The sequence below is a fragment of the Serinus canaria genome, chromosome 17 (genome assembly GCF_022539315.1).
Source record: "Serinus canaria isolate serCan28SL12 chromosome 17, serCan2020, whole genome shotgun sequence".
In the NCBI taxonomy this organism is placed as follows: Eukaryota; Metazoa; Chordata; class Aves; order Passeriformes; family Fringillidae; genus Serinus; species Serinus canaria.
Window position 1 is genome coordinate 10,215,373 of NC_066330.1, and position 12,238 is coordinate 10,227,610.

At 50.5% G+C, this 12,238-nt stretch overlaps 1 protein-coding gene across 15 annotated transcripts in view; it reads left to right on the forward strand.

Annotated features, from left to right (window-relative positions):
* The first annotated feature begins 3,128 nt into the window (after positions 1–3,128).
* Positions 3,129–12,238, forward strand: part of ZNF618 (zinc finger protein 618) — a 148,649-nt gene continuing 139,539 nt past the window's right edge. For 5 of the 15 annotated variants that reach the window (XM_050980773.1, XM_050980783.1, XM_050980784.1 and 2 more), the window contains exon 1: positions 3,129–3,506. In XM_050980773.1, the coding sequence (XP_050836730.1) occupies positions 3,447–3,506 (60 nt within the window). In that variant the 5' untranslated portion in view covers positions 3,129–3,446. The remainder of the gene's footprint in view (positions 3,507–12,238) is intronic. The other 10 variants (XM_050980776.1, XM_050980780.1, XM_050980772.1 and 7 more) reach the window with 4 other exon arrangements.

The following is a 12,238-nucleotide window of genomic DNA, read 5'->3' on the forward strand; positions in this document are numbered from 1 at the left end:
TATGTGCACTGTCATGATCTTTAATCATATTATCACTTAGGATTACTGCAGCCAGGACACCCTTACTAGCTCATGGGAGGTGGGTGTCCTACCAGGATGGCATTCCCAGTCTGAGATGACTACAGAGCTTCCCTGCGAAGGTGAAAGCATTGCTGCTGCTTCATCTTAAGGGGTGGAAAGGAGGGAGAAGTCACTGAGTTACCTCTGGCAAGCCCAGTGCCATGCAGATGCTGATGTCCCAGGAGAAATTCAACCTTTTCAGGCTGGGAATCCCACAGAGGTGTGAGCACCACTGTTCTCTCTGCCTGCAGACACCAGAAACTGGAGTAAGAAAAGTGACTGACCTTTCTTGGAAAGTGTGTTCTGAAATGTGTCTGGAGAGCTCCTGGCTGCAATGGGCCTGTCAGTAGCTGTTATCCAGGGATCGTCTGAGGGCACTTCAAAATAAGGATGTGGGTTTTCAGGCTTTGGTCACTGATCACGAGGAAGTTTTGAGAGACAAAGCCAAAATTTGGTACCAGTCAGGACAGAAGAGCCCATTGGATGCTATTGGAGTGGCACCAACAGGTCACCTCATCAGAAGAGACTTCAGTCTGAGTGATCTCACTCTGACAGGAAAAAAACACGCTTGGAATTTCCCAGACCTAATCCATAGAAATTTCCTAATCAAGGATTTCTTGACTTGCAGGATTTCTGCATTGGACCTCACCCCACTGGAGGAGAAGGGGCTGTCCCTCAGGCAGGAGGGGTCACCAGTGATGGGGTTTGTTGTGTCTGAACAGCACGAGATTGGCAGCAGGAACACAGGTGGGTTCTAAGGGCTGGTTTCACAAAGCCAGGACCAACCAGCAGCCAAATCCTTCAGGAGGGAGGCTTTCAACTCTGAGATCTGACCCAGAACAGGGAACTCTTTCCTCTGGACCCCCAACCCCTCCACCCAGAGCAATATCTGTGTTTGCTGAGCAGTCAAAGCCATTGCAGAAACACACATGGCAGAGATCTGGTTGGGGTCTCTGTGAGTTTCACAGCTGGCACTCCTTTTCTGCATCTATTCTGGCTCCATGACCAGAAAAAATGGGAGGTTTGGGCTGAGGAAGCTTGGACAGCTCAAACATTGTCCTTCCAGAGGGAAGAGGGTCCCCAAAAGAGGGTGAAGGTATGATTTATCCGCATGATTCGTGGACATGGGAGGCAGGAGGCTTTTCCATGTTACAAATGCATCAAATGGAAGCTAAACACGGTCAGCTCAAAGTGAGAAGGTGACAAATGGTTGGCCAAGTCACCATGAGCTGTGATGGGCTCTCCAGTGCTGAAGATGCTTCAAAGCACCCAGGGATGGCTTGAAATGTTCCCTCAGCCACCAGGGACACAGTAGGACAGGCACCTTTTACCACCAGGCTTTGGCTTTTGGAGGCCAGTGAGAGGATTCCCAAAGACCAAGGGATGTGGAGGGTATCTCCAAGCTTCTCCCCATCCTGCAAACTCCATGTCAAAATGACATTTTCCCCCAAACCCACCTCAAACATTTGTTGAACATGAAATTTTGCTTTAGTCTGTTCCACGGGGGTTTCCTCCTGGCTGCGATTCATGCCAGCCTGGGGCTGAAACCTCGTGAGTGGTTTCTGCTTCTTGACTTCCCACATCCCTTCTAAGCTCATTCGGAAAACATCCTCCCTTGCCCAACATCTCCACCAATTCCCCTGCCCCTTTGTTTTTATTTAGCTCTGTAATTACATTATCTGACCATACAGCGATTTGGAATGAAATCTGCATAAAAGATATTAAGAAAAATAAATCTGTGTTTTGCAATATCTTTGAAGTTATCTTTAGGCTGGGTAACAAGAGCAAAATCAGCATTTGGCTTTCGACAAATCCTTGGTTTTCTGGAGCTTTTGGGAAAGACAGTTTCATGGGCTGGGGCAGGAAAATTCACAAGTTCAGATTATTTTATTAATACTATTAATAACTATTTCTGGCACTGCTTCACAAGGAAGAAAACACCAGGTATATATGAGATGTAATTATGTTTATAGTTAATGCTGTGTGCTTTCCAGGGGAAGAAAAGCACGACTTTTTTTCCTTTTCTTTTTGGAGGAAATTAACTAAGTTTGCTGACAAAATTAGCAAAGTTTGCTGTGCGGCAATGAGAGTTGTGACCACGTGGTGAGGAACAGCTCTTTGTGGAAGGACAGGTTGTCGGGATGAGTTTTGTGTGAGGGTAGAGAAAGGCTTTCCCCTGTTTTGTGTTGTGGCAAAACACATGGGGGGACCAAGAGATGGGAGCTTCAAGGCTAAAAAGGCAGGGGGTGATTTCAGCCCTGGGTGTGCTGTGGGGGGGAAGAAAGAGTTGGGGAAGAGGAGGCAGGGGTGATGCTGCCCAAGCCATTTGGACAATCATCGAATCACAGACTTTCCTGAGATGGAAGAAACCAACAAGGATCACCCAGCCCAGCCCCTTTCCCTGACCCCCCACCAGCCCCACCCTGGGCATCCCTGGCAGTGCTCTCCAAAGGCTCCTGGAGCTCTGGCAGCCTCGGGGCCGTGCCCATTCCCTGGGGAGCCTGGGCAGTGCCAACACCCTCTGGGGGAAGAACCTTGCCCTGAGCTCCAGCCTGACCCTCGCTGACACAGCTCCAGCGGTTCCCTCGTGTCCCTTCTGGCGGGCCATCTGTCCCCTCTCACCCCGCGTCCCCTCGGATGCCGCGTCGTCCCTAGACGCTTCCCCACGTGCTCAGTGAGGTGTATGAGGGGTACGAGGCCTGGGGAAGCCGTACGGGACCCCAGCTCTCCCCGCAGCTCCCACCCGCCGGGCTCTCGCCCCCTGCCCAGCCCAGGGGACTCTCCCCGCTCTGGGCCAAGGTCCGCGGGGCCCGGGAGGGGCCGGGGTCCGCAACCCGCTGCACACACACCCACCGCGGGACACCTCCCGGGGGGCGCCGCGGCGCGGAGCGGCCCCACGGCGCCAGCGGCCCCGCGCCCGCCGGGCGGCGGCCGGGCCGGGCCGGGCTGCGCGGTGCCCGGCGCGGGGGCGGAGGGCAGCGCGGGGCCGGCCGGGCGGGCGGCGGGGCTCCCGCGCCGGGCCAGACTCAGCCCCTTTCTCCCGGCGCCGCCGGCTGCGAGCGCGCTGCGGCTGGAGCTGCCCCCAGAGCGGCTCGTGATGGCGGCGGCGCGGGCTCGGCAGCGGGAGGCGCCCGCCCAGCCCTGCGCGCCGCGCCGCTAGCGGCAGCGCCCGTGCCCGCGGCGGCCGCCCCGGCCCATGCCCCGGGGGGAAGGGGGGCTGCAGCAGCCCGGCGAGCCGCCCACCCGCGCAGCGGGGGCATCGCCCCCACTCGCCGCTCCTGGGAGGGCGGAAAGCAGGCAGCGGCGGCGGCGGCGGCGGCTTTGTGCGCGGCGGGCGGATCGCAGGCCGCGGCGGCGCGGGGCTCGCCTGCTCCCGCCCCAGCCCCATGAACCAGCCGGACGGCTCCGCTCCGGCGGCGGCGGCGGCGGCGGCGGCGGCAGCGCAGGTACGCGGCGGCCGGGCGGCGTGTCCCCGGGGGGAGGCGGAGGGAGCGGGGAGGAAGGGAACGGAAGGGAAGGAGGGAGGGCGGCAGCCGCAGCCGCCCCGTCGCGGAGCCCCGGCGGCGCTTTGGCGCAGTGCGCGGGGGCAGCGCCGGCAGCGGCTCTTCGGACCCCGCGGTGCCGGAGCCCGCGGCCGCTCGGACCGGGCGGAAAACAAAGCGGAGCTCAGCAGCCATGTCGGGGACGAGCCGCCCCTCGGCCCGGCCCGGCCCCGCACCCCGGCCCGGCCCGGCCCGGCCCGGCCCGGCCCGGCCCCGCCGCGCCCCGCGCAGCTTCCCAGCCCTTTTTCTTTTTCTTTTCCTTCTTTCTCTATTTTTTTTTTTTATTTTTTTTTTATCCTCCTTCTCTTAATTTTTCCTCCGGAACGTTTTGGTTTTTTTTTCCCCCCCCCATTTTTTTTCCATTAAAACAACGCCACCTAGAGGAGACTATTTCGTAAATAAAAAAAAAAATTAAAATTGAAAAAAAAAAAAAAAAAAAAAAAGGAAATATTTTGCTATTTTTAATTTTTTTCCCAGAAAGTTGGGGCCGGATCCCCCATGTTGGGGTTCCTCCGGCAGTTTCCGCAGCGCCCCGCAAATTTCGTGTGTGTCCCTTTGGAGCCAAAGCCCAGCTCATGGAAATGAAAATTAAACAGGAATTTGAATGAATTCAGGTTTTTCTCCCTCCACCCCCATTTTCTGGAGAAAAACGGAGCCTGGGAGCAGCAGAGTGCTGGGAAAGGAAAGTGAGTCAAGTTTTTGGTGGGCCCCCCCCGGGTGAGCTGCAGGGAGGGATTAGTTTGGGAAAGTGGGAGAATTGCTGTTCCGGAGCAATTAGGAATTGGGCTTCATTGTAATTTTGAACTTGTGCAGCAAGCTCTGCCAAAACTCAGGGTTCTTTTTTTTTTTTTCCTTTTTGCTGCAGTGCTTAAAGTTATTTTGTTTGAAATGAGGACTTTTGCAGGAAAATGAAGAACCCAGAAAATTTGCTGTGGACACACCCAAAATTTTTTTTTTTTTTTTTTTTTTTTTTGTGATTTTGGATTTCATGCAAAACTGCTGTTAAACAATGAGATTCTAAACACAGTCCAAGAAAACACGAGGACAAGCAAAATTAAGAGTCGAATGTCAGTTTTATTTTAGAATTTCTTGGCTTTTTGGATGGTTTCTCCTGGCATAATTAAAACAGTTTCCAGCATTTAATTTCCGACTTCTTTTGTAGAAAAGAAAATTTCCATACTAAGGTTTTTAGGGTTTTTTTTTCCCTTCTTTTTTTAAACACTCTGTAATAACTCCATGTCCTGTGGCTCACATAAATCTAATATTTACACAGGTTTATTATAAGGTCCGCCATGATATTATGAATATGCATAATTAACAATATTGTGAAAAAATAATTGCAGATTTTGTGATTTTCATTTTCTTTTCAAACTGAAGTGCCTTTAAAGGACTCAGCCATGATATTTTTCACAATTTCAAAATCCTTTTTCTCCTTGACTGCTAAAGCCTCGCTGGAGTTTGAATTGAATTTTTTTTTCCATTATTATTTTTGGTGGGGTTTTTCTTAATTGTTTTGTTTGTTTGTTTGTTTTAAATGCTGTCCTATCCCTATTATTTTGCTGTTACAGAGTGCCTGTGAGTTCTGGACTGTGCATACACTGGTTTATTATTGTAGGGTTGCCCTTGAATACTGGGGTCTTGGTATTGATCTTTTTAAAAATAAATAACAAAAGAGCACTGAAACATGCATTGTTTCAAGAAAAAAGCAATCTAGGAGAGCTACATGGCCTTTCCACCCAAAAGTGGGGGAGGGAGAGGAAGGGAGAGATTAGGTCAACATTGAGTTTTACCAACCTTGACACAGTATCCTCTCTAAAATGGGGACAAAATAGCAAGATGGCTGGCTCCACAGCTGCAGCAGTTTGGATTTTTTTTTTTCTTTTTGAAAAAAAAGCATTTTTAAATTTTAAACTCCAAAGTGAGTTTCTGGAGCTGCAGGGCACCCACCAGCAAAGGCTGAAATCTGGGTGCTGCACAAAATAAAATTAAATTTCAAACCAGAATGAATTTTTAATTTTGAATCTCAAACCCCTGAAAAGTTTTTTTTTTTTTTTTTTTTGATTTTTTTTTTTGGTTTTGATTTTCTGTTCCCTGTAATTTGATATTTGATGGAAATAAGAAAGGAGTGGCTGGTGAATTCAGGGTTCGGGGGCTGTTTTCACTTTTGTCCCCTTTATTTGTTTCATGTTTTGAGTTTTACAAAGGGGGAGGGGAAATGGAAAAAATTTGCAAAGCAGGATAACTCTTGGGTGGAGGAAGAAATACTCCAAAATGTCAACTCCATATTTTTATTTTTGCATTTATTTGCCCCCAGCCCCCCCGAAGGGGACCCACCCTCTTCCTGAATCCCTTTTTTAGCAAATAATGGAGCGGGAGACCGGTGCCAGCCCGGCCGTGGTGCACTTAGAGCTGGGTGGCACATGTGGGTAAAAATTACACACAGTGCTCCAAATTGGATTCAACAATCCTGGAGAATATTTTATCCATGGTTTCATCCAGGAAGCTGTGGCCTGGTGGCTTTTCTGTGTTCTTACCCTCCAAGAATTCCCTTCCTTGAGCTGCACCCCAGAACTTTTACTACAATATCATTGTACCCCAAGAAATTGTTCAGCTGTAATTTTTTTTTTTTAAGGTTTCATACATTTTTTTTCTCATGTGAATCAGACCTTGTGATGCTGCTTTTCCTTTGCCTTGCCACACTCCTGGAGATGTGGGGAGCATCCTCATGGATTTGGAATTTGGGATCTGGGATCTGGGGAGGATGCACTGATGGGTGCTGCATTTTAATTAGAATTAACGACCAAGCCTCAGTTCTGGGGTCAGAGTACCAGCTGTGCAAATGATACCTTTTGAATTTCTCCTGAAGCAGAGGGGTGGAAGCTGGGGAGGCCTGGAGTGGAGGTGTTCTCACCAGCGCTGGGGGTGAGGCTGTGTCCTCCTGCATGGGGATGCTGTGGGAACTGTAACCCTTCCCATCTTTAACTCCCTGGGGAGCTGCAGCTTTCCAGCACCAGCTCCTGCTGCTGGCGTTGTTACGGGTCTGAATCTCACCTTTCTGCCTGTCCTTCCAGCACAAACCTGCTCAAGCCTGGAAAAGATTTCATAATTTTTCATTGCAGTCTGCCTTCAGGGGGATTTTTTTTCCCCCCTTTTTTTTTTCTTCTGGAAAGTTGATCAATATTTTATCCTTTTCAAAATTGCTGTTGGCAGCCTGGAAGGGGAAGGGGAGGGAGGGAGCTCAGCTGAGTGATACCAACAGATTTCTTGTGACATAACTGAAATGTATTTTTTTAAAAAGAAAAATTTCCAGGACCTAATTTTCAGTGACATATTTTCATCCCAGAATGAAAACAGACATAATATTATTAAAGTAGTAGATAATATTTATACAAATGCCGTATAAAACCTTGGGAGGTTATTGCATGACTCCAGGATAATTTAAATATATATCACTGCCATAATGCAACGCTGGGAATAGTTCAGTTCATGGGTGCAGTCACGTGGCCCCGGTGATGCACAGTCAAGTTTGCAATTATGCAAGTGCAGGAGTGAAATTAGAGTGGAATTAGTGTTCTAAAAATTAGATTAATTTAATTTTAATTTTATTTTGCAGGGGAGAGGGTTGAAATGTGCTCTAAGAGTCATGCTGATACAGAGTCAGGATTTGTGCCCACTGGGCCAGGGCGGCTCAGGCTGGAGCTCAGGGCAAGGTTCTTCCCCCAGAGGGTGCTGGCACTGCCCAGGCTCCCCAGGGAATGGGCACGGCCCCGAGGCTGCCAGAGCTCCAGGAGCCTTTGGACAGCGCTGCCAGGGATGCCCAGGGTGGGGTTGGTGGGGGGGGCTGGGCAGGGCCAGGGGCTGGGCTGGGGGATCCTGGTGGGTCCCTTCCAGCTTGGGATATTCTTTGGGTCAATAATTCTTTGGATGCTGTGCCTGTTCAAGGATTTCCACCTTCCCACCATGGCATGGCAGGACTTGGTACAAGGTCCGGGATGCTGCTCGTGGATGTGGTGCCTGTGGCATAGCCCCCATGGACAGGTCCCCATTGGACAGGTCCCCATTGAACAGGTCCCCCTGGCACAGCCCCCTTGGACAGGTCCCCCTGGTACAGCCCCCTTGGACAGGTCCCCCTGGACAGGCCCTGCGGGGCCATGCTGGCTCTGGGTCCATGGCAGTGTTGGGTCCCTGGCAGTGCCCATGGAGCCCTTGGTGGCCTCTCCTTGAGCATTCTCAGCTTGAGCATTGCTCAGATTTCGGTAGTGGCACAGGGAGTGTGCCAGCCAACCCAGGGTGCTGCGGGATAAGGGTGTGCAGAAGTGTGGCACTTCCCAAGGGTTTCTGCATCTTCCATTACCTGTAGGTGCTGCCCTGGGCTCTTTGCTTGCTCCAGTGTATGCTTGGATCCCTGCAGGTGGTTATTTGTGTGCTGGGAGCTGTAAAACAGACAAGGGTGGTCCTGCAGATGTGGGGAGCCACCCCAAAATTGGAGTTTTGTCAGAGGTTTGCCAGATCAGGCACCGTTTGTACGTCATATACCAAGTGGGGTGAGGGGAAGAGGTGCCTGGGCAGGGGCTGCCAGTGCTGCTGGAGGCTGTGCGTGTTCTTGGTAAAGGACGTGGGGAAATGGCCCCAGGAGATATTTATTTCTTGCAATTTCCACATTTCTGTGCATCCAGCGTTGTGCATATTTGGAATTTCACATTTATGGGTTCCATTTAGCCATACCATGTTTTCTGGGGAAGAAGTTCCTAATTTTTAAAGGTCTTTTATGGATTAATTGCTAGTCATCTGCCTCCTTTTTGCTTTTGTTTGGTTCCTTGAATGTCTCTTGATTATTTTGTACTATGTGATGCCAATTTAGTGGTTAACTAGTATGCAAACTACATCTGGACGTGTTGACTTTGCATTAACAATCATTGATTTGTCTGGAGCAAGGGAATAGAAATGAATGCTGCAGTTTACCATGGATAGTATATGAAAAATAACCATTTGCAATGTGCCTTTCATCAGGGCACAGGGCTCTGGTGCAGCTTGTCACAGTGGCTCTGCCTCGTCACATGAGAGCTGAATTTTGAAACCACGGCACCAGGAAAAGGGACTGGGGACTGCAGGGGCTCCTGCTGTGTGGGGAAGGTGCCCTGTGTAGGAGCAGCTCCTGGTGACTTTGGTTAGCTCTGGTGGCAGTGGGAGTGGGGTAAAGTTGTAACAGAGAGGGAGTGGAAAAACATGAGTCTGTGTAATACATGATATGTAACATATAATATACACCAGCTGTACAGGGCTTTTAGCATGGGAACGTAACCAAGAGGATGCAGAACTTGATAATCAAAAAGAATAAGCAGAAGGTTGAGTTGATGGTGGCTTCAGTAACAGCTGTTTCTCCCCAAAACCTGTGGCTGCAGATGTGTGGAGGGCTCTGGGTGGAGCAGGGTTTGGTGCCTGCTGTCCCTGCTGGCCCTGGGGAAGCTGGGATGTGGCTGTGGCTGTTCAGGTGACCCTGGGGTGTGGGAGGCATTGCTGCACACTTGTGTCTCCTTTGGAAGAGGGGAAAGGCTGAGCAGATGCTCTCTCTGCAGAGGAGGTCTCTTCCCAAGATGTTCTGAAGACATCAAAGCTGCCTTGCACTCGCTCCTTGGTGTTTCAAGGTACAGTCAAGTGGTCTCTTGGTTGAGCTTTGATGTTCAGACCTTGAGTCCATTGGATCCACTCATCCCTGGACCTTTTCTGCTGTCTCCTGCTGAGGGCTTTCACTGCTGCTGCTGGGGCAGGATGCTCAGTGTCAGTGTTGGTCATCCTTTGAGCTGGGCTCAGCAGTGAGTTTCTTTCCACACTGAAATTGCTTTGCTCATGCTGGAACATGCAAATGATGGACACAGGTCATCTCCTGAAATGTGGGGTTTGTGCTCCAGCACTAATGAGAGTGTAAATGCACAGGGAAGTCTGGGCAAGCTGCATGGTGGCTGAGCTACTTGGGTTTCACTCATTGGATTCTCCCAAAGCAAGCAGTGGCAGAAAAAAAGAGATTAAATCAAGAAAACTCTCCCCTGTGCTCATTGAAAGTGCAGAGAAGCTTTGTATTCTGAGTGGTGCATTTGGGCAAGGAGGCAGCACGGAGGGCACGAGCAGCGTGGCAGTGACACAGGTAGATTAGAATCCATCCCCTTAATTAAACCCCCTCTGTACCCATGGAGAAGAGTTTTTGTGCTGTGTGCTTTCCAGATTTTTGGCAGTTGAGTGGCAGTTAGCTCTGGTTCACTGACCGGGCTGCAAGGGCTTGTGCCAGCATGCTGGGAGCTCTTGCTCCAGCTGGGATGCTGCCTGGGGCAGCCTGGGGAGCAGGGACAGGGTGGGGGGGCACAGGGCATGTTCTGCCTGCCTTTGATGGGGTCAGACCAGCTGGACCCCCTGCCTGTGTCTCCCTGGGTGTGGCCTTGGCCGAGGCCAGGGCAGAGTCCCACCCTGCCAGGTGATGGGACTTGTGGTTGATGGAGCTGTGCTGCCTCTGGAGAAGCTGGAGACCATCTGGCTCTTCTGGGGTGAAACTGCAGAGCCCTGGGTCAGCCTGGCATGGGGCTGTCCCCATAGGAAGGGCCAAGGGTGGCCAAGCCTTGTGCTTTTTGGTGGTGGGAGCAGTGTCACCACACCAATTCCTCTGCTAGAGCAGCTTTCCTTGGGAGTCCCTCCCTTTATTTCCCTCACCTGTATTTTCAAGGCACTCCAGTGTGCGCTTAGAAAGGTTTCTCTGCTGTACTGTACCTGCAAAGATTTAATTATATAGGCAAGGCTTTCCTTGCTTGTGATTCCCAACACTCCTGCTTGTTTCATGTCTATATTTGGCTGGTGTAATGTGGAAAATAAGGCTGGAAGTGGTGAAGTAGAGACTGGAGAATTTGCCTGCACTGATAAGGGGCTGACAAAGGGAAACATGAATGTCAGAGTGTGGAGCAGAGAGAAGCTGCTGGAGCCTGGAGGAGCTGCCATAGGTATTTGAGGGATCAATACCTGTGCTGTGTTTGTGCATGTGGATGTGCCTGGGACACTCCTGGATGCACTGAGGTTCTTGGGTGGGTCTGGGATGCTGCGAGGGATGTTGGGTCCATAGTGTGCCTGGACCAGGAATACAAGAGCTCCGTGCTGTTTTTTGCCCTGGTTTAGAAATCAGGGATGTTATCACACAAGGTTTGATATCTCAGCAACTGACAGAAGTGAGAGCAGCCAGATATGTCAGACCTTACCTCTGGCAGTGAGCTGAGCCAGGCTGGATGGGCCAAATGTGCTCACATGCCAGTGCTGGTGTCCTGATGGCACCACTATGTCTCCAGGCTCTTCAGGATTTAATATTTGTTGTGATTTCATTTTACTAGATACACACAGGCAGCAGCAATCTTATGGAAGTTAATTTTTTGCTCTGCATGGGTGTAGGTATCCTTTTCTGCCTGAAAATAGCAGCAGAAGTCAGTTTTCAGAAGTTGGGTGTGCTTGCGTTGAAGGGCCGTCATTTACTGCTTCCACTATGTTGAGAACAATTTCAGTGCGAGTATTTAATTGCCTTAGACCTATTTTTAGAAATATTAAACCTCAGTTTTCAGAACTGCAGCCAAAGCCAGCAGCTCTGCTGGTGTGGGAGAGCCAGGAGGGGAACCTGGAGGAAAACCTGGAGCGACGTGGGCTGGGAGCAGGGCAGGGTGTGGGTGCTGCAGAGCCTTTGGGGTGCACCGTTGAAGTCATCTGTATTTTGGTGAGATTTTTTTTTTCGCTACTATTTTATTTACTTGGTTACATGAGGAGAGAATGAATGAATAAAACCTGTTTCCAGCAGTACAATTTGTACAGTTTCTTGAGTTAAGTCTGCAGGCTGGTGGATGTAGCTTGGAGGCTGAGCTGGGAGCATCCAGAGAACAGCGTGCAGGCAGCACCAGTAGGGCTCTGGCTCAAAATCCAAGAATAGCTCCTGCTTTTCTGGGTGTAAATCTGTCACTTGAGGTCTGATGTGCCTTACTCTGTGGGCTGCAAATCCTGAGCTTTCACTGGTGTTGGTGAGATATTTGTGATTTTGAGGGTGGGAAGAGAGTTGTAATAAGGCAGGATAATTATTGGCTGGGAATAAAACACCTTTTTGAATTTGTGCGTGCATTTTGGAAATCTCTGTAGGGAGGGATGGCTGGATTTGGATCAGGCTGGTGGCAGGGGGATCTGAAAATCCCCTTGGGAATCACTGGGATTTCTCTTTGCAGTCAGGGGATGCTATTGAAGATGCTGAGGTGCAATGGCAGTGGCAGTGACACCAGGGGACAGGCTGGGACCTGGCCTTTGGTGGCCCTGGGGTTGGACTGGCAGGGCTGGAGTTGGACTTCACCAGGGAGGGAATTAATGGAAGACCACCAGGAAGGTTGCCCTGGGGTGCTTTGATTTGACTTCAGGGCATCTCTCTGTTTATGGTTAGTGCTACTGGGGTTACTGCTCATTAACTCCAAGGGAGGCATGCTTTTACTGTCTGACGTGCCTTTATTTTAGAGGCCTTTAAATTTGGCTGGTTGGTGATAACAGCAGTTGGAATTGGCATTTCTGCTCCATGGGGTTTGTTAGGATGTGCCAGAGACACAGCCTGGCAGGGGACCCGCTGTGCCTGGAGCTGG